This window comes from Balaenoptera physalus (genome assembly GCF_965194825.1).
Source record: "Balaenoptera physalus genome assembly, chromosome: 7".
Classification (NCBI taxonomy): Eukaryota; Metazoa; Chordata; class Mammalia; order Artiodactyla; family Balaenopteridae; genus Balaenoptera; species Balaenoptera physalus.
The window spans coordinates 109,298,012-109,321,157 of NC_138886.1; the positions used below are offsets into that span (position 1 = coordinate 109,298,012).

Below are 23,146 nucleotides of genomic sequence, written 5' to 3' on the forward strand. Positions count from 1 at the left end.
GTAAAATGATTACTGCAAATGGAAGACTCTTCTCAATAAATTTCCTATGACATTCTTTGAGCGACCTCAGTTTACCTTCAAATGAGAAATGTTCAGGTAAGAATTCTGCAGAGACTGGGTTTAATATAGCTAAGATTATCTGTCCTTGGTAGTGGAAAATGTTTTCTCTCTCTTTGGATGCTTGGATTCAGCCCCATGGGCTTTCTCTTAGATGAAGCAAGGACATCAGTCTTAGTTACAGCTGGGGTCTGCCCAGCTGCTGGCTTAGCTTATCTAAAATTGCTCAGAGATGGAGTAAATATCATTGAGATGGTAAAAGCCAAGAGGTCCACACTGGGCATGTTCTATTTGGTTTTATGTATCAGGCATTACAAAACAATTAAGCTATCTTAAGTAAACTTTTTTTCCTGCATTTGCAAAGAAAAGCCAAGTAAAGAGAATGATTGGATATTAATTCTGTGCACAGGTATTCCAATTTTGAGGTTTACTCTAGGAGATAGAGTTTGTTGTAACCTCTTCATACCCCTTCCTCCTAGTCTCCTGGCACAAATAGCCTGCCACTGGCCCAACAGGGAGGTGATTTTGGAAACATTTTCTCTTCTGTCCTAGGGTAACATTTCTCATTGGGTAAATATCCCTCCCTTCTTCCCATCAGCACCCCCCTTTAAAGAGCAGTATAAATGTAAATGGGTTGAGTGATTTACAGCTGCTCTCACTCATAAAGCTGGAGAAAATTGCTTTTATACGGAGCTGGTTCTTGCTTAGTGCTCTTAGATATTTTCTGATTTTTCCATAAGCAAGCTGTGCTGACCAGGGAGAGGGGGCGTGTGTAATCCTTCATTAACTTGACAGCAGAAAAGCACTTGACAATGTCACAGCATCCCAACTCCTGGCAGTGTGGAAAGGTGACCTATCTCTTTATAGGGGAACAGGAAATGGAAGAAGGTATCTTTTTCCCTGAATGAAAGCTGGAAAGAAAGGAAACACTTATTATATATTTCTTACTCTGTATTGAGAACTGTATTAAATGCTTTTGTTTGCTAGTAGTTATTACTTTGACACTCTGTGAAGTAGATAATAGTGTTCCCATTTTTATAGATGAAGAAACTGAGACTCAGGAAGTTTAAGATACTTGCTAAGGCCATGTGGCAACACTCTTTGGCCAATAGCAACTGTCCAGTCCTGCCGAATAGTGAACCTGATCATCAAATTCTTTGGCTCCTTTGGAGGGAAGAAGTGCTGAACTAATTCAGACCACGTGATGATCAAGTTCATTTGCTCCCAAAAAGATTCAGAAAAAGTTTAAAAAGCCTCTTGCACCTTCTAGTGCACACAGTAAACATGCTTCTAGGTCAGTGGGCGTGAAACATTTTCTAGAAACACATTTTATATTGTGACCCATAACCAAACATGCATACTGTTTTTCACAGATGTCTATTTCATTAGAAAAATGCTCATTGGTGCACCACGAAATTGATTTCATGATCACTTATATAGTGGCCTAAACCACAGAAATGAAAGAAAAAAGAAAGTTCAATCCCTAGCCTCACCCAGTCTTTTAAAATATTTCTCCAACTTTCTCTGACCTTCTACTAACACTCCTCATTTCAAGATCTAACTGCTAGATCCACTTTTTCCTTCAAACTACTGTGTTTATTGAAGACCTTTGACTATCATGGGTGCATTTGGTAGAAGTTAAAATCTGGACGTGACCTTCAAAGGAAGTTTAAGATTTGGACTTGACCACTCAGAACCATATATTAAATTTTAATAAAAGGTAGAGGCATGGTGTTTGTTTTAATTTTGTGAATTCTTCATGTCAGGAATGGTCTTAAACCACATAGCATACTGTGATCCCTTGCTTTAAGATGTCATGGTATCAATATTTAAACTTGAAGATGCCTGATGAATGTTCCGCATTGGTGGGAAGGCCAGAAAGTGGAACAGAAACTATTAACTTGCATGGCTTGAGTGATGGCCTCTTGGAACTATTTCATTATAGCCACAGGGGTATCCAGAACTCCTGGGTACAAAACTTAGAATTCATCAGTTATACCATGAGACTTATCGTGAGTCAGAAGACTCAATATGTCACCTCATCTCCTTTTTTAAAAAATGATTTATGAGCAGTCTGACACTGACCTTACCGTTCTATTTCTTTAGTTTGCAAAGTTGAATATAGTAATTAACTATAGAGGTGAACTGTAAAGGCAGAAATCATCCTGCATAAATGTTAGTATAAATATGTGACATTCTTTGCTCAACTTGTGTCCCAGTCCAAGTTCCAGAACCAAAAGGGATTTAAAGGCTTGTTATTGCTGGTGGCTCCAGGGGTTTCTGGGGCTACTGATTTGTAGCATCTCTGTGGGAAGTCAGCAAACAGAAGCAGAGGTGTCATATGCTTCAGTGGTGAGGCATATCATCAGGCTCCAGACAAATCGTTTTCAGTTCTCCTCATGGAATTCCATGCATCTTATGAGCTCAACAAACAAATACGTATTTTGTAGGAAAAACATGGGGAAAGGAGGACCCAGCAAAGCCTTCCAGAGCTGTTGGTATCTTTGGGGGGACAGAACTTCAGCAGAGCTTTCAAGCAAGTAACATTTATCTGCCTGCATATTTTCTAGGCTTTCAGAGTACAAGAAGGGGACAAATCCAGGTTGTCATTAGTCTTTCAAGACTGAGGCTATTGGAGAAGTGATTAAATGCTCTCACTGAAGCTAATCAGGGAGAGTTCAGGGTAAATAACCCTGTGCTTTCAAATGTAGTGCAGACCCAAACTAAATGTCTAAATGACTTTTGTTATTAACACCATCAGGGCAGGCTATTTCAAAAGCTGTCAGTTGTCTTGTTGTGGAAGATTTCCTCCTAAAACAGGGCAGGGCATAGTATAGATATTTATTTATTTATTTAATATTTCTTTTTTTTTAACTTTTAATTTTATGTTGGAGTATAGCCGATTAACAATTTGTGACAGTTTCATGTGCATAGCAAAGGGACTCAGCCATGCATATACATGTATCCATTCTCCCTCAAACTCCCCTCCCATCCAGGCTGCCACATAACATTGAGCAGAGTTCCCTGTGCTATACAGTAGGTTCTTGTAGGTTATCCATTTTAAATCTAGCAGTGTGTGCATGTCGACCCCAAACTCCCTAACTATCCCTTCCCCACATGCTTCCCCTTGGTAACCATAAGTTTGTTCTCTAAGTCTGTGAGTCTGTTTCTGTTTTGTAAATAAGTTTATTTGTACCATTTCTTTTTAGATTCCGCATATAAGGGATATCATATGATATTTCTCTTTCTCAATCTTCCATCTCCATTTTTACCTGGACTAGAGAAATATACCCAGGCTTGGATGTCTTCCTCATATTCGTTTCTTACACACCATAAATTTTAATTTCTTAAACAACAATCTGCAAAAAGACTGCTTACTACTGCAATCTATTTTGCTTCGTTGCCTTGGAAATAGATTAATTTCTAATGTAGATAAAAACTCTCTTAAAACTCATTTCTATTTTTCAGTCAAGAAAAAGAAATAGGTTGGAAAAATATAATGCCATATGTAGAGGCACTCCAGTTCAAGAATTTCTTGACCTTTCCTCAAAACTTGATTGAATGTGAGTCCCCCAAGGATAGGTTTCTTTGCTTTCTTTACTGATGTATCTCAAGCCTCTAGAACCTTGTCTGACATATAATAGTTGCTCAAAATATTTTGTTAAATCATTTGCTAAACTCTTGGATCTTCAGAAGTCTGGTTTCATCTTCCTCAGGGACATGACAGGATGCAATCTGGACTTACAATTGAAATCAATCATCCAGTGGGAATTTATGGAACACCTCATATGTGTGCGTTCCAAACCATTTTTTAAAATATGTTTGTTGCAAGGAAAGGCATTGAGATTGCCTTTGGGTAAAATATGGAATAGGAAAATTTTCATATTGCTTAGATTCCTTTCTTCTGCTCCCATATAGAGTAAATGCCCTGTTGCTCATTACCTTTTCTCCAGCCCACAGCACCCCATTTATCCTTGTTTAAGGAAGATATAGCTCAATTATTTACACCATAGTTTGAAATTAGGTGAAAAAGATAATGAATGGGAATGCCTAACTAAGTAGGGGTAAATAACTATGTGTTCCTTTTAGGACAAAATTTCTCAACTTTGCACTATGGCATTTTTGGGCCAGATGATTCTGTTGTAGGGTCTGTCCTGTGTATAGTAAGATGGTTTGCAGCATCTCTGAACTTTATCTATTAGATGCCAATAACACCCCTATTCTCCCCACTCCCTCTTACCCTGTTGTGACCATTGAAAATGTCTTCAGACATTGCAAATATCTCCTGGGGGAGTGGGAGCAAAATATCCTGCTGGTTGAAGACCACTGCTTTAGAGAAATATATGATTTCTCCAAGTATATTCAAGCTGAGTTTCTTGCTAGAGGACTTTCAAGAACCTACAATTGGTATAATAGGGAGGTATTTGTTGGGAGGTCTTTTGAAATGTTTTTAACGGGACTGCTTATTTCATTTGCCTTTTAGAACAGTCCTAGTTCAGATTCTTATGACCTTGCACCTGGGTAGAGGTTGAGTAAATCAAGCATCTATGGGATATCCGAGGACTCTTTTCGATTGTATATATCGGGTTAGACCTTGCCCCATCCTCATCCCCACTGACCTTGCCCCAGTTTTCAGGACTGTTGGGATATAATTTTTCTATACTTAATGATAACATTATAGTGATGATATGATTATGTTATTATAGTGATGAACTGGTTATGGTATTATCATGATAATTATAATAAAAATGCTAGTGAGTGCTTTGTATGTGCAGGCACTGTGTTAACTGCCTTATGTAAAATAACTCACTTAAACATTTCAGCAGCCCTGTGTAATGGATGACGATAACAGTTGTGTAGCAGGTAGAGCAGATTTTATGCTAATAGTCATCATTATTAAAACCTGATTTCAGAAAAAAAAAATCTTCCTGAATAGTTGATATGGGCAGAGTACTCTGGGGAATAAAAGGAATTATATCCCACACTAGCTGTCTTTAAATAGTTGTTAAATGGTTTATTGTGTCATCCATCCTTCTGCCTCACAACTATTTGTATACACGTCTGTCTCTCTCCACTAGACTCTTTAACTATTTGTGAGGGTCTCACTTATTGCTTTTGGTATCCTCAGTGCTCACCTCATAACAAGTACTTCAATGTGTATTGAATGTGTAACAGACAGAATTCCCTGGCGGTCCAGTGGTTAGGAGTCTGCAATTTCACTGCCGCAGGTCTGGTTGGGGAACTAAGATCCCACAAGCCGAGTAGCGTGGCCAAAAAAAAAAAAAAAAAAAACAAGTTGAATGTGTAACAGAATGGGTAAGCAAATAGCGGGTTGTTAAAGAGAACAACACAAGTTCTGCTGGCTTGCTGTTTCCAGATTATTTGGTTCAAACATCAAGACTTTTTTTTAATTTATTTTTTTATTTTCTTGGTCCCTTTTAGTTTCTTTTTCTTTCATATCTACTATGGAATTCTTATATGATGTCTTATAAATGCAGTTATATAGAACAAATGTTATTATTTTGACTGAAAATTATAGTCACAACTGAAAATTTTTGGAATTTGCCTTTGTTTTCTTTTTAATTTTATTGAAGTATAGTTGATTTACAATGTTGTGTTAATTTCTTCTGTACAGCAAAGTGACTCAGTTCTATATATATATATATATATATATATATATATATATATATTCTTTTTCATTTTCTTTTCCATTATGGTATGTCACAGGATATTGGATATAGTTCCCTGTGCTATACATTAGGACCTTGTTATTTATCCATCCTACATATAATAATTTGCCTCTGCTAATCCCAATCCCAAGGAAAGGATTGAGAGTTTGGGATCAGACATCAAGACTCTTAAAAAGTATCCTCTCCCATACCTCTTGCTCTGGGGGTAGAAAGTTCTTAAGTCTTATTTTATAATGCCATCCTTGAAGGTCAGAATGAAAGAGAGAGTGGCATTTCCGTGTCACCCATTATGTGTTAAGCACATTCTCAGATGTTATTTCATTTTATCCTTGCATGGACCCTTATAGGTGGGCATTATTGCCATCAGCTTGATGATTAAACAACTAAGGTTTAAAGAAGCTGTTATATTCCTTTTGTTTCAGATTGATCATTATCTTTACAGGGCATTTTGAAAGCAGTCTTTTGCTCCTTTCCTGTTTGCGCATTTCTGTTCCCCTCTAACCTTAAAAGAACCTAATTATAGGAATTGTGATCTGAATTCACACCATGCCTCGTCTAATCTGTTGATTCTTTTCTTAGATAAAAAGAAGTACCCCCCAACAGCCCCCCTTAGCAATCCTGCAGGCAGATCACGCAGGCAAGAAAACAGAAAACATTTCAAGAAAGAGTCAGCCAGTCTGCATTCAATGGAGAATGATGCAGAACCCAACCTCTTGCCTTGATGATTCACTGATATTCTTTCTCCCCATTTTTCCCTTTAAAAACTATCATGGCTGAGCAGAATCTTTGGAGTTGGTCTCTGGACATGAGTCCACCATCTCCCCAGATTGTTGACTTTTCTGATTAAAGCAACTTTCCTTTCTACTGACACTCACCTCTTGAGTTATTGGCTTATGAGTGGCGAGTGGCTGAACCTGGGTTCGGTTACAATTTCACTTGCACTGAATTTTTAATTTATAGTCCAAGATGCACATTGATCTGACCTTCCTCCTCCCCCCAGAAAACTCTATCATATAAAATGACTGTGCATTCCAATGTAGGGACCAAATTTTATTATTGCCTTTCCTTTAACTTACTGTGGGATTCTGATGTCTCATCTTTCTCATCCTTAAAATATGAGCATTGTTCATTTCTGCCATCAGACCATGTCAGTGAGTACTTTGAAAACTTTAAATGAAAGACCCTACATAAACAACAAATATGGCATTCCAGTGGCAGTAAACAAGAGAAAGAAAGTAACTTGGGACTAAAGTGTCAAGTTTAATCCTTTGAAATCTTTTATTTCCAAGCAGAGCCAGGGTGGGTACATCTTTCCCTAAACTTCCCAAGAACTGCACACTAAAGAGTTGAGAATTCTCTTTAGTTCTGCAAAAGATAAAGAGTTAAGTAAATCATACCAGGGCTTCAGCCCATGGCTCCAAGGAGTCTAGGTACATCAAACCAGATGTTCAGACCACTGAGCCATGCCCTCCAGCTGTCCCAGGAAAACATTTTTTAGACTAAGAATGAACATCTTACATGTCATTGTCGAGCTGCACGTAGCTTCCAGCAAAGTGAAGGCTGGTATATTTTTAATTTGTTTTGCTATTCTTAAACTTTGTTCATTCTTGTGGTCTACTTTATTTGTGTGTGAGAAAGAAAGGCTTAAAAAAAACCACACATATTTGTTCTCTGTTTCTTTTGGTATTTTCTTGGGGACAGTCTTAATTGAGGACAATTGGGGATTTGCCCATTGGCCAGTAGAGTCGTGCAGACTGTTGTCTTGTTTTCCAATAGGAGGATTAAGGCCAGCAACTGTTTCCTTCTGAAAACTGTCAATATGCAGAAATGTCTGGCCCCAGTTTTTGGGTGTTATCTTCAATTTTGTAGAAAATATTATTTTGACACTTTAGTGTTCCAGAACACCTCTACCTTCTACTATTTCATCCTTTATGCTAATTGAGACTTTACCAGTATAAAGATGCAACAGCTGGAGCACAGCATTAATAAAAAGCAGGAAAAACATCTGGATTCACTTATCTTTTGGACATCTGCCTCTTCCCTTGCGTTTAATCTACCATGCACGAGTTCTGGGTACCAGGTTAGAGAATAGAATGTCCTAGGACATTGGTGTCCGAGATATTTTCCTTCTTCATGATATCAGAAAAGATGAAATCATTTGAAAAGCATTTTTCCATCTTTCAACTAGCAACTGTAAGGTAGAAATTAGGTTAAGTTCCAAACCAGTGCTTTGGTAAAGCTGATGTCTAACAAAATAAATGGGATAGGTAGCATTCCCCCCACCTTTCTTTGATGGTAGTTTTGACAATGGAAACATTGTTACCTTAGAAATATGCACCATTGCATAAAAGGCTTTTTATCTTGGGACCAAAATAAATGCTTTTGCGGTTTTAAATACACTAAAAGAAACCTCAAGAAAACCTGGAGCAAATTAGTCAATTGATGTCAAAATGACAGAGGCTGGTATATTTGCCTTCTTACTGTCACAGACTGGCTGCTACAACCTTCTGAGTTTTTAGTAGCTTCCCTCCACTTAATTTACAATATTCAATGTATTTTTGTTTTGGTTGTTAGGTATTGTTTACTTTCATCCTTTGGCAGACTAGCTAGTTACTTGGACAGAGACAATTTTTTTCTCCAAAGTGATGTAAAAGGAGGAAGTATACCATTTCATTTTAAATCCTGGGGTTTCTCAGAAAGTGAAACAGAGCTTTAGTAATATGCACTTAAAAGGAGTCAACCAGACAAAACTAGAATTCAAAAAGATACCTGCATCCCTATGTTCATAGCAGTACTATTTACAATAGCCAAGACATGGAAACAACCAAAATATCCATCAACAGATGAATGGATAAAGAAAATGTGGTATATATATACATTGGAGTACTACTTAGCCATAAAAAAGAACAAAATAATGCAATTTGCAGCAACATGGATGTAACTAGAGATTATCATACTAAGTGAAGTAAGTCAGAAAGAGAAAGACAAATACCATATGATATCACTCATATGTGGAATCTAAAATATGACACAAATGAACCTATCTACAAAACAGAAACAGACTCACAGACATAGAGGACAGATTTGTGGTTGCCAAGGGGGAGGGGGTTGAGGGAGGAATGGAGTGGGAGGTTGGGGTTAGCAGATGTAAGCTACTATATATAGACTGGATAAACAACAAAGTCCTACTGTGTAGCACAGGCAACTATATTCAATATACTATGATAAACCATAATGGAAAAGAATATGAAAAAAGAATGTATATACGTATAACGGAATCACTTTGTTGTACAGCAGAAATGAACACAAACATTGTAAATCAACTATATTTCAATGAAAGAAAATAAAAAAAAAAAATAGGAGTCAAAACCTCTGCTCATAAAATCTGTGTTTTGCAGCATCTTGAATCTTTTGCTATCCCTTGCCTGATACCAATTCATGAAAGGCACACTCTGCTTGTAGTCAAGCTTCAGGAAACCACCTTCCATTTCGAAACTGGGTGACGTTGAAATACTTTCCTCTTGCTTACTCATCTGAAATTAAAGCTTTGGGCATTACTGATGGCCTGACAGTGCCAATGTGGAGCAATTAATAACTGAAGACAAATATGTCCAAGGAATGCTTTCTCAAAGCAACAACTTAAGCCAAACTTTTTGAGAGACAGCATGGGTCCTGTGCCACATGAGTTCACCATCACATTTTCCTGTTGTTTTGCCCTCCCACATGTCTCACTCTGTTTCCCACTCTTCTAATATCCTTTATTCTGATCATACTGAAATGTATTGCCTTTCAGTCGGCCTTATGACTTGGACATGGTACGAACACTAGAAACCGTAAAAGTAATCAATTATGGAAAATGGTAAATTTCAATAAAATAAACACGGAAGTATAAGAAACACATTTTATTGCTGAAACTTGACTTCCCAACTTCCTTCCTTTTCCTCTTCTCTCCCTTTTTAAACCTTTATTGGTTCTACATCTTATTTGGGGAGAGGGGAGGTTCTGGATGCTCTCAAGAATCTGAGATATGCCATTATTTCAGTATAGTTTTCCAGAGTAAAACGATTAGGATAAGTATATTCGTTGGAGGTATATGATTTTTCTCCATCTTGTCATTGATTGGCATTAAGATTCATTAGGGCATTAGCAACAAGCTTATCCCTTAGGTTTCTTGGTTAGTATTAATAAAATATTTATTAAAATTCTATCTGAGGCATTACGGTATGTAAAGCACAGTGCACAAAGCAATTTTACAAGACCCATCATTGCTATATGAGCTTATGCTCACAGATACTCTTCAACATGATCTGGTGGGGATAAAGTTTGAATTAGGAAGTACAGCCCAATTCTTTCTGCCTATTCAAGAACTATTTAATGAAAAGATAGCTCTATGTGGCAGTACCATAGAACAAGTTACTGGATATACAGAAAAGTTATGTAGAAACTGTCAAGTCTCTTAAATTAGACCCATGGGATATGCAAAAAATGCAGACGAACAAAACTTCAAGATAATGATATGGGATTCAAAATATCAACAATCTTTCTGTCAGGTGTTTATGAGTGAATTTTGGGAGATATAAAAGATGAGTTTAACCAAATAGGAAATACAAGAAGAAAAATTGCGGGCTTCTTTTTATGTCATGAAATTACATTGTTGATCAAGAGTAATTAAGATCATGTAACTTGGTTCCAAGTTACTTTGGGATACATTTTTTTATATGTATCCTCTGACTGAAGACTCACCAAAAAAATAAATAAATAAAAGAGTAATTGAGATCATAGTTATAGGTCTGATTTTTCACATGCCACTGAAAGGCAAAGTTTTAAAAGACTTTAATCTCTGAATATGAAGAAGGTTTAGAAATAAGCTTTTGGATGTGGAAAAACAGTAGTTATGTTCATTTGTATAAATGAATGTTTGTTTTTGCTGGACTTAAATATATGTCTATACTTAATATAGTGTTTCTTATCTCCAAAAATCCTGTTATTTAAATTGAGAGTATATTAAAAATATTTAAAATATATATTTTATCTAAACTCTGAGGGTATAACAGTGACAAAAGTCCCTGTTCTCATGGAGTTAATCTTCTCAACAGAAAAGATAAGAAAAAATTTTGCCTTTGCTGAGTCTATCTTATGAGCTTAGTAAGTAAAAAAAAAAAAAAAAAAAAACCAGAAATGAAATGATTTAATTTAGTAACACATATTGTGGACTAAATAAACTGGGCTGTGAAGTAAGTTCTTTTTTCTCCCTGAAACTCAGTCTCCTCATCTGTAAAGATGAGGTGTTGATTTACCTGTTCTTGAAGCTCACCTCTGGCTTTAACAGTCTAAGGATCTATTGAATATGTACGTATTAATGAAATACACTAGCTCATATAAATTTTACAAAAGATGTATAAAATCATCATTATTACACTTGGTGCAGTCAAAGGGGCAGAAGGTCACTGACAAGTTTTAATGGGGATTGACGGTCAGCACCACTTTCGCCTTCTAGATTTAAGGAGAAGCTGGGGACTCAGAGATGGTTGGAACAGTGACCGAGAGCTGACAAGTTGATATAGAGAGAGCAGGTGCTATGGACTGAATGTTTGTCGTCCCACCCCACCCCACCTCCCCGCCATTCATATACTGAAGCCCTAACCTCAAATGTGATGGCATTTGGAGGTTAAGCCTTTGAGAAGTGATTAGGTTTAGATGAGGTCATGAGAGTGGGATTTTCATGATGGGATTAGTGTCCTTACAAGAAGAGGAAGAAAGACCAGAAGTCCCTCTCTCCATTCACAAGCACTGAGGAAAGGCCATGTGAAGACACAGAGAGAAGGCAGCTGTCTACAAGCAGGAAGCAGGGCCTTACCAAGAACCGAATCCATCAGCACCTTGGTCTTGGACTACTCAGGCTCCAGAATTGTGAGAAATAAATGTCTGTCATTTAAGGCCCCAGTGTATGGTGTTTTGTTATAGAAGCCCCAGTTAACTAAGACAACAGATAATGGTGTTGACCAGGCCAAACAACTAAATAGGAAGAGTTAGAGACAGCAGGCATGCAGAGGAGTGAAGACCAGACTCAGAAGGGCTTGAACCCAGCCCTTCACTTTCCTGTTGTGTAACTTCAGCCAGTAGCTAAAGTTGACTTCTTCAAGCCACCGCCTCCTCATTCATTAAGAGAAGATAATATCTAATTTACAACATTGTGAGGATTCAAGATATGTGTATAAATAGACTGAAACATGACAGACACATATTTTTTTTCTTTTTTAGGCAAGAATTTTTGAAAGGCAACAGGCTCTAAGGCACATCAACAGATTATGCAATTCTGCCCTAAAGATTCTCTGTGCCCTGCCTATTCATCCCTTGCTCCAACTTGGAAACCACTGATTTTTTATTGTCTCCAGAATTTTGCCTTTCCCAGAATGTCAAATAGTTGAAATCATACTGTATGTAACATTTTTAGATTGGCATTTGAGGGCTAGTAATATGCATTTAAGTTTCTTCCATGTCTTTTCATGACTCTTTAGCTCTTTTTTTTTTTTTAGTTGCTGAACAATATTCCATTGTCTGGATGTACCACCATTTATTTATCCATTCACCTACTGAAGGGCATTTTGGTTGCTTCAAAGTTTTGGCAGAGATGAGTAAAGCTGCTATAAACATATGTGTGCAATTTTCTGTGTAGCCCTAAATTTTTAACTTCTTTGGGTAAACACCAAGGACCATGATTGCCAGATCAGAGTACTTCTTTTTCAACTAGAATTTGAATTATTAATGTTACAAATCCCCACAACTAATAGAGATTTAAACATTTAGATTTAACATAAATCTTATTTTGCTATTTATCTGCTTCTATTATTATTTTTTATTGTGGTTAAATAACACATAACATGTAATCTGCTCTCAAAATGTTCTTAAGTGTATATTACAGACAGTACTGTTAGCTATATGTGCATGGTTATACAGCAGATCTCTAATACTTTTTCATCTTGCATGAGTGAAACTCTATACTCACTGAGCAGTGCCCCATTTCCCCCTCCCCCAGCCCCTGGCAACCAGCATTCTACTTTCTGCTTCCATGAGTATGGCTACTTTAGTTACCTCCTACAAGTGGAATCATGGAGTATTTGTCCTCCTGTGACTGCCTTATTTCACTTAACATAATGCCCACAAAGTTCATACATGTTGTAGCATATGACAAGGTTTCCTTCTTTTTCAAGGCTGATTAATATTCCAAGTATGTATATAACCACATTACCTTTATCCATTCATTCATCAGTGGACATTTAGGTTGTTTCCACCTTTGGCGATTGTGAATAATGCTGCAATGAACATGAGAGTACAAATACCTCTTCAATATCCAATTTTTAATACTTTTGGATAAATCCCCAGAAGTGGGATTGCTGGATCATATGGTAGTTGTATTTTTAATGTTTTTAGAAAACTCCATGTTTTTCAGTTACTGCACCATTTTACATGCTCACCAACAAGACACAGGAATTCCAATTACTCCACGTCCTCATCAACACCTGTTATTTTCTTTTATTCTCTTTCTTTTTCTCTTTCACTCCTATACTCCCTCCCTCCCTTTCTCTCTCTCCCTTCCTCCCTTTCTTCCCTCCCTCCCTTCCCCTTTTCTTCTTTTCTTCCTCCCTCCTTTCCTCTTTCTTTCTTCCTTCCTTCCTTCCTTCCTCCCTTCCTTCCTTCCTTCCTTCCTTCCTTCCTTCCTTCCTTTCTTTCTTTCTTTCTTTCTTTTCCTTCTTTCGGCCATCTCAGTAGGTGAGAGGTGATATCTCATTATGGCTTTGACTTGCATTTTCCTGGTGATTAGTGATGTTGAACATGTTTTCATATACCTGTTGAACATTTGTATATCTCTTTTGAAGAAATGTCTGTGCAAGTCCTTTGCACATTTTTAAATAAGGTTATTTGGTTTTTTTTGCTTTTGAGCTGTATGAGTTTCTTATATTTTTTGGTTATTAACTCCTAGTCAGGGATATGGTTTGCAAATATTTTATTTCATTCTGTAAGTTACCTTTTCACTCTGATTTGATGGTTTCCTTTGCTGTGCAGGAGTTAGTTTGATATAGTCCCACTTGTCTATTTCTGCTCTTGTTGCCTGTGTTTTGAGGGTCACATCCAAGAAATCTTTGCCAAGACCAGTGTTATAAAAATTTTCTCATATGTCTTCCTATTGGAGTTTTATGGTTTTAGTTCTTGTTTGTAAGTCTTTAATCAATTTTGAGTTGTTTTTTGTGTATTGAGTTGTTTTTTGTGTGTGGTATAAATTAAGGGTACAATTTCATTCTTTTGCATGTGGATATCCAGTTTCCCAAGCACTATTTGTTGAAGAGAGTATTCATTTCCCTTCATGTAGTCTTGGTACCCTTATAGAACGTGAGTTGACGCTATATGTGCGGGTTTATTTCTGAGCTCTCTATTCTATTCCATTGATCTATGTGACTGTCTTTATGCCGGTATTATAGTTTTGATTATTATAGCTTCATAATATAGTTTGATGTTAGAGGAAGTATGATGCTTCTAGGTTTGTTCTTATTTCTCAAGATAGCTTTGACTATTCAAAGTTCTTTGTGGATTCATAAGAATTTTAGAATTGTTTTCTTCTCTTCTTCAAAAATGCCAATGGGATTTCAATAGGAATTGCATTGAATCTTTAAAATGCTTTGGTTAGTATAGGCATTTTAACAATATTAATTCTTCCAACCCATGAACATGTATGTCTTTCCATTTGTTTGTGTGTTCTTTAATTTCTTTCATCAGTGTTTTGCAGTTTTCAGTGTATAAGTCTTTCACCTCCTTAGTTAAGTTTTATCCTAAGTGTTTTATTTTGGGGGGGCTATTGTAAATGGTTTTCTTATTCTTAATTTTATTTTCAGCTAGTATATTGTTAGTGTATAGAAATGCAACTGATTTTGGCATGCTGATTTTTTATCCTGCAACTTTATGGAATTTTTTTTGTTAGTTCTAACAGTTCTTTTGGAATCTTTGGGGTTATATAATATCATGTAATCTGCAAACAGAGATAATTTTACTTCTCTCTTTCCAATTTAGATGCTTTTTTTTTTTCTTGCCTAATTGCTCTGGCTAGGACTTCCAGTACTATGTTGAACAGAATTGGTGAGAGTAGGCATCCTTGCCTTGTTACTGATCTTGGAGGAAATGTTTTTAGTTTTCCCTTTTTGAATATGATGTCAGCTGTGAGCTTTTCAGATATGGCTTTTATTATATTGAGGTAATTTCCTTCTATCCCTAGTTTGTTGGAATTTTTATCATGAAAGTGTGTTAAATTTTGTCAAGTGTTTTTTTGGTATCTATTGAGATGATCATGTGATTTTAATCCTTTGATCTGTTAATGTTTTTCATATGTTGAATCATACTTTCATCCTAGATATATCCACTTGGTCATGGTGTAAGATCATTTTAGTATGCTGTTGAGTTCTATTTGTGAGTTTTTGTTGAGAATTTTTGTATTTGTACTCATCGGGGATGTTGGGCCATAGTTTTCTTTTCTTGTATTGTCTTTGCCTGGCTATGGTATCAACGTAATGCTGGCCTCATAAAATGAGTTAAGAAGTATCAATATTCCCTCCTCTTCAGGCTTTTGGATAATTTTCAAGATTAGTACTAATTCTTTATTAAGTATTTAGTAGAATTATCTAGTGAAGACATCTGGTCCTGGACTTTTCTTTGTTGAGAGGTTTTCACATTCTGGTTCAATACACTTATTAGTTATAAGTCTGTTCAGATTTTCTATTTCTCCATGACTCAATTTTTGTAGGTTGTATGTTTCTAGGAATTTATCCATTTCTTCTATATTATCCAATTTTTGGCATATAATTTTTCATATAATTGCCATTTTGTTAATTGTTTTATGTTTGGTTTGTAACATTTTTATCCCTCTTTCCCTCTCTTGCTGTTTTCTTTGTGTTTTGTTGATTTTTAAGTGATATTCTTTAATATCTTTTTCTTTTTCTTTTTGTCTTCTATGGGTATGTTCTTTGTGGTTACCATTGTGCTTACATGAAACATCTTATTCATGACAGTTTATTTTCAACTGATAATAGCTTCAATTACTTATAAAAACTACTATTTTACTTCTTCCCTCTCTCACCACACTTTATATTATTTATGTCACAATTTATATCTTTTATACTGTGTATCTATTAACATGTTTTTATTACAGTTATTTTTTATACTTTTTCCTTTTAACTTCTACACCAGAATTAAAAGTGATTTATCCACCACCATTGTTGTAATACTATATTCTGTATTTGTTTATATATTTACCTTTACCAGCAAGCTTTATACTTCCATACGCTTTTGTTACTATTTAGTATCCTTTCATTTCACCTGGAAGGACTCACTTTAACATATTTTTTAAGGCAGGTTAGAAGTGAGATACTTTCTCAGCTTTGGCTTATCTATAGAAATCCTTATTTCTCTTTCATTTTAAAAAACAGTTTTGCCAGAATTTGCATTTTTGGATGGCAGTTTTTTTCTTTTAGTACTTTGAATGTATCATCCTATTCCCTTTCTACCTACAAGGTTTCTGGTGAGAAATCTGCTGATAATTTTATGGAGACACCCCTGTATGTGATGAGTTGCTTTTCTCTTGCTGCTTTCAAAATTCTCTTTTTGTCTTTGACTTTTGACAAATTGATTATAATGTGTCTGGATGTTCACTCTTGGTTCATCCTTATTGGGATCCACTGGGATTCTTGAAACCAAATGTACTTTTTCTTTGCCAGCTTTGAGACATTTTTGGCCACTGTTTCTTTAAATAAGCTTTCTGCGTTTTTCTCTCTTCTTCTCCTGGGACTCCCATAATGCATGTATTGTTCTTTTTGATGGTACCCCATAAGTCTCCTAGGCTTCCAATATCGTTTTTCATCCTTTTTTCTTTTTACTTCTCTGACTGGATAATTTCCAATGATCTGGCTTCAAGTCCACTGATTCTTTCTTCTGTTTGATCAAGTCTGATGTTGAAAACCTCTCCTCCACCCCCAGTAAGTCTTTCAAATTCATTATATATTCTTTAGCTCCAAATTTCTCTTTGGTTCTTTTTAATATTTTTTTAATCTCTTAGTTTATATTCTCATTTTGTTCATGCATTGTTTTCCTGAGCTTTTCGAGCATCTTTATAAAGGTTATTTTGAATTATTTGTCAGATAATTCATATACCTCCATTTGTTTAGAGTTAGGTTTTGGACTTTTATTTTTCTCCTTTGAATGGCTCATGTTTTCCTATTTCTTCACGTGTCTTGTAACTTTATGTTAGGATCTGCATATTTGAAAAAAAATACCACTTTTCACAATCTGTATGAACTGGCCTCACAAGAACTTCACCAATCACTTTGGCTAGAGATTATGTGGACCTCTCAAACTTTTCCTGTGGAGGTATCTTCTCTGGATTTGTGGGTAAATTCTCAATTTGAGAAATTTGCTGGTGTCTTCTTTCAGGAATCTGTAATCTCTTGCTCCCTCTCATGTCTATCTGTGGTACTACAGGTGCTCCAGAGCTGCTGCAAGCCTCCCAGCTCTCTTTTTTACCCTCAGCAAGCCCCCAGGCTTCTAGAGTATGCCAGGTATCATCCATGCTCCAAATTTGTGAAACAGAACTTGGTCTCTCAGGTAGCTCCCGGAAAATCTAGAATGTTGTACACATGTTCCAACTCTTTCCCACCTCAAGGAGAAGCTGGAGGTTAGGGGTTTTCTCCTGCTTATTCCAAGTTGAGTCAGGAGGAGGGATTACGGTCAGTAAGTGCATGCTAGCCCAGAATGTCACCTTTGTCCTCAGTGGTTCCCAACCTGCAACCCTTTCCTTCCAGCACTGAGATTCAAGCAAGACAGAAGCCAGTCCCACAGGCAGCCCCTCAAAATGTCTGAATATTGGATGTACAGTCCAGTGTTCTTTTTCCCTCCTCAGGAACTAACCTGGAGCTGAGAGTTTCCTCCTAACTCCAGTGCACTATGCTGGTGGGAGGGACTATGATGAGTGAATGCCATGAATTTTCCTACCAGCTTTGATGAAACTGGTTTCATGCTCACTTGAGGTAGAAATGCCTCTTAACTGTTTTGTTTTGTTTTGTTTTGTTTTGTTTAATTCCTCACAAAGGGAATTGGTCCATATATTGTTGTTCAATTGGTGTCTCCATGGGGAAAGGAGGATCTGAGGTTTCCTATTCCACTTCCTAACTGACATCATCTATTATTTTGCTATTTATAAGTGTAGCAAATTTTAGTAATCATTTTTTAAGAAGCATTTGATTAATATTTGGTAACACATATAAACTTAGTTAATTAAAGTTTTTAAAATATTTCAAAATGCGTTTATCATTTATCATTTTAATATATCTTAAGTACTTTGATTGTCTGATAAACCTTCCCAAATTCTTAAGTAGATTTTATAATCTAATAAATTAATTTTCTCTAAAAATCTCTTAATTTGTAATTGTATATTAAGTTTATAAGATTTTGAAACTTTTGAATATCAATTATTCAATTATACATTGTAAATTTGGAATCCTAAGACTGATCAGTCAAATTCTCTTTATATTGCACCTAAATGCCAAATACCTATCTTTTAGAACATAAATCAATAATTCTACTGACAATTAAGAATTGGAAGTGGATTATGTCCAGTTCTCTCAAGCCATTGTTATCAGAAACTTTCTCAGGTATCTTGTCCTCCCTCCACCCAAACTGAACCTATTGTTTTATGGAGCTGAGCATAACCTAGCATGACTTGGCCTTAGGGGAAATTTTATTCTTTTGACTGGCAGCATATTGATATCAAGAGCTCTCCCTGACTTGATCTGTTTCATCTGATGTCAGGGGGATAGTTTTGGTGGTTTTGAGATTTTCAAGGGCAGTGTTTATCATCTTCTTGGATCTTTCTAGCATAAACAAAACCTTAAAAATAGCCTCATTCCCCTTTTGCCTTTCCAGTGGCAGGTGGATCTGTACTACTTCTCCAGATTAAGGTAGACAGAAAAATATCTCCAGCATACTTTTCATCTTCCTCCTGTATCCTTTTGAAAGTCTCAGTTTACCATTAATGTCTCCACATTGCTTCACTGTTTTCATTTATTTATTTATTTGCTTGTTCCACATGGATGCTCTTTATTATATTACTGCAAGGAGGTTTTTTTGCATTTAATTTATTTTTTAAATTTTAATTTTCTTCCAGTTTTATTGAGATATAATTGAAATGCAGCACCGTATAAGTTTAAGGTGTACAGAGTAATGATTTGACTTACATACATTGTGAAATGATTACCACAATAGTGAACATCCACTGTATCACATAGATAAAAAATCAAGGGAGTAGAAAAATTTCCTTGTGATGAGGACTCTTAGGATTTACTTTCTTAACAATTTTCATATAAAACATACAGCAGAGCAATTATATTTACCATGTTGTGCATTACATTCCTACTACTTATTTATCTAATAGCTAGAAGTTTGTACCTTTTGACTGTCTTCAACCAGTTCCCCTTCCACCAACCCCCACCTCTGGTAACCACAAATCTGATCTCTTTTTCTATGAGTTTGTCTGTTTTTGAAGTATAATTGAACTCCAACTCTATGTTAGTTCCTGTTGCACAACAAAATGATTCAGTATTTCTGTACGTTTCAAAATGATCACCACGGTAAGTCTAGTTACCATCTGTCACCATACAAAGATAATACATAGTTATTGACTATATTCCCCACACTGTACATTTCATACATGTGACTCATTTATTTTACAACTGGAAGTTGGTGCCTCTCGATCTCCCTCACCAATTTCTCTCCTTCCCCCAACCCTCATCCCTCTGGCAACCACCTGTTTGTTCTCTGTATCTATGACTCTGTTTCTGTTTTGTTGTGTTTGTTCATTTGTTTTCTTTTTTAGATTGCACATGTAAGTAAAATCATACAGTATTTGTCTTTCTCTCTCTGACTTTTATTTCACTTAGTATAATACCCTTTTGGGTACATCCATATTGTTGCAAATGGCAAGATTTCATTTTTTTTTATGGCTGAGTAGAGTAATATTCCATTGTATACATATACCACAGCTTCTTCATCCATTCATCTATTGATGGACACTTAGTTGCACACTCAACTTTATGGTTTGGTGGGTCTGATAGCACCAAGTTCATGAAGGACAGCTCAGGTCCATGGTAATTTGGTGGACCATGCTGAAGCATTCAGTCTATAGTAAGGACCAGTAGCAGGCCAAAAGCTGTTTCTCAAAAGAAGGGTAATTATCTGCAGATGATGTCAAGGCCTTTCTCCAAACTCTGAAAGGCCTGTGCTGCAGTTCCAAATAGCATCCCTATGTATCAGTGACACTTCAACGTCATTGAATCTGCTGGATCATATGATCCAACTGGTGAAGCAGCTCACACAGCAGCTTGGACCTATTGTAAAGCTTTCCCTTATTCTGGGCTCCACTCAAAACTAGCAGCTTTTCTGGTCACTCGATTAACAGGCTGGGATAAGACAGCCAAATTAGGAAGATATTGCCTCTAAAATCCAAAGAGAGCCACCGGATGTTGTGCTTCTTTCTTGACTATAGGATGGACCAAAGGCAACACCTCATCCTTCACCTTAGAAGGGGGATATCCCAACATGCCCTACACCACTGTACCCTTAGAAATTCCACTGAAGTAAAAGGCCCCTGAATTTTAATCCAATTTATTTCCCACCCTCTGTCAAACAAACGCCTTACCAATAAGTCTTCTATGTCTGATTATTTCCCTTTCCCCAATGTATGGTGTACCTTGGTAAAAAATAATTGGTCATGGAACAAGATTGGAAAATTGGTGACAAAGAAATTTGGTAAGCGGTATATGGATAGACCTCTCTGAATTGGCAAAATACATGAAGATATTTGTGTTCCACCAAAGGGTGACCTTAACAGAGGATGATTTTAATAATCAAGAGTCTACCCTTCGGTAGATTCCTGTCATTGCCCAATGGGCTCATGAACATATTGCCCAGGGTGGCAGGGACGCAGATTATGCATGGACTCAGAATCATTGACTTCCACTGACCAGTGCTGACCTGGTGATGGCCACGGCTATGTGCCCAACCTTCCAGCAGCAGAGACCAGCGCTGAGCCCCCCTGATACAGCACCGTTCCCTGGTGATCAGCCAGCTAGCTATCTGGTGGCAAGTTGATTACGTTGGACCACTTCCAACATAGAAGGGACAGAGTTTTTGTTGTAATAGACACTCTGGATATGGATTTGCCTTCCCTGTACACAATGCTTCTGCAAAAACTACCATCTGTGGACCTAAGGATGTCTTATCCATTGTCATAGTATTCCACACAGTATTGCTTCTGATTACGAAACTTATTTCACAGCAAATAAGTGTGGCAATGGGCCCATGATGGTGGAATTCGCTGATCTTACTATGTTTCCCACTATCCTGAAGCAGCTGGCTTGATAGAATGATGAAACAGCCCTTTGAAGACTCAGTTACATTGGCAGCTAGGTGACAGTAATTTACAGGGCTGGGACCTCCAGAAGGCTGTATATATTCTGAGTCAGTATCCAATATGTTTCTCCCATGACAAGGATTCATGGGTCCGAGGATCAAGGGGTAGAAATAAGAGTGGCATCACTCAGTAGTACCTCTAGTTACCCACTAGCAAAAAGTTTACTCCCTGTTTCCATGACTTTATGCTCTACTGGCCCACAGGTCTTATTTCCAGAGGGAGGGTTGCTTTCACCAGGAGATACAACAATGATTTCCTTGAACTGGAAGTCAAGTCAGCCACCAGGCCACTTTGGGTTTTTCATTTCTCCGAATCAACAAACAAAGCAGGGAGTTATGGTGCTGGCTGGGATTATGTATGGGTCATAGGAGATCCTTTAGAGTGTTTCTTAGTGTTACCGTGCCCACGATTAAGGCCAGTGGAAAACTACAACTCAATCCAGGCAGAAAGAGTAGTGTCCCAGACCCTTCAAGAGTGAAGGTTTTGTTCACTCCAGTAGCTAAAGAACCGTGAACAGCTAAGGTGCTTCTGAAGACAAAGGGAATACAGAATGGTAGTAAAAAATGGTAGTTATAAATGCCGGTCATAACCATATGACCACCTACACAAATGAGTAGTGTAATTGTCATGAGTGTTTCCTCTTTATTTTGTTATGAATATGTTGTATGTATATATACATATATTAAGCAAATTGCTTTGTTTTCTTTCCTCTCTTATTCGCTTATCACATAGTATCAGATGTTAAACACTTTACATCAGTGTTTAGGGATTGCTAATTTCACATCTAGTATTTAAGTTACAGGATATCGGAAGAATAAACGTTATTTAAGGACTTTGCCTCCTCTTCTGGGGAAGGAATTAGTGAATTTTTGGTTGTATGCAGGATAGTTGTATCATGTTAAGTTGGATTAGGAGCTTGTTAATATATTTATTTGGAGATTAAGTTTGGTTTAAGGAGATGCATATGAATGCCAAGTTGACAAGGGATGGACTTCTGATTACAATTACCTCACTGGTTTTCCTGGTTCTCCAGCTTGCAGATGACAGATTGTGGGACTTCTCAGCCTCCATAATCACATGAGTTAATTCCTCTAATAAATCTCTATTGGTTCTGTGTTTCTCTGGAGAACCCTGATAACACACTCATATCATTAACCAGTCATTCTTCATTGATCTGAATTAAAGTGAAAAGAGCATTTTACTTTTTGTTTTCTTTTCTCTCTGATAATTACAATTGACTTTAAGGCAACTCAGGAATAAACCTGATATATCTGATTCTAGCAGAATTAGACCTCGAGTTGATCCCTTCTTAAATTTTGTTCCCCTAGAAATTGTTATATCATCATCATCTTATCGCTTTCATAATTACAAAACTAGAGTCACACATACATTAAAATATCTTTCTATATTTCTTATCACATATAGGATTCTCTAAGTGCAATCAATTTTATCTCATGTTGCTCCCTAGTGCAGCTAGGGAGCTGCTAGATGTGGAAGCAACACAATATTTGAAAATTTCATCTTTTTATTGCATATTTGATGACAGTAAAAGTGGTGTTACAGAGGTGTACATGGTAATAACCATATATCCTAAAAATAAGTGTTATAGGCATTCTGAAGGAGACAAGATGACATCAGCCTGAGGTTGACAAGTATGGCCTTAATGAGGAGGCAAGATTCAAGCAGGAAGTATGGTGAGATTCAGAGAGGCAGAAAAACTTGGGATGATGGGAGCAAAGACTTGATCTGAAAGCATAAGATGAGATTTGGAGAAAGCTGATCTCTTTGGCTAGATTGAAGAATTAGAAGAAGATTGATGTGAGATTTAAACCTGTATTAGTTTAGGTAGAAGAGGAACAGAATCCTAGAGATGATTGAAATGTTAATGCCTGGA

General features: G+C 36.7%; 1 protein-coding gene across 2 annotated transcripts in view; it reads left to right on the forward strand.

Moving 5' to 3' along the window:
• Positions 1–23,146, forward strand: part of LOC309664082 (uncharacterized protein) — a 327,420-nt gene that overhangs the window by 182,330 nt on the left and 121,944 nt on the right. The window contains exon 3 of one of the 2 annotated variants that reach the window (XR_014265569.1): positions 1–96. Coding sequence is in view for 1 of the 2 variants with exons in the window: in XM_082469085.1 (XP_082325211.1) it covers positions 1–9 (9 nt within the window). In the remaining variant the exon portion in view is untranslated. The other variant, XM_082469085.1, reaches the window with a different exon arrangement.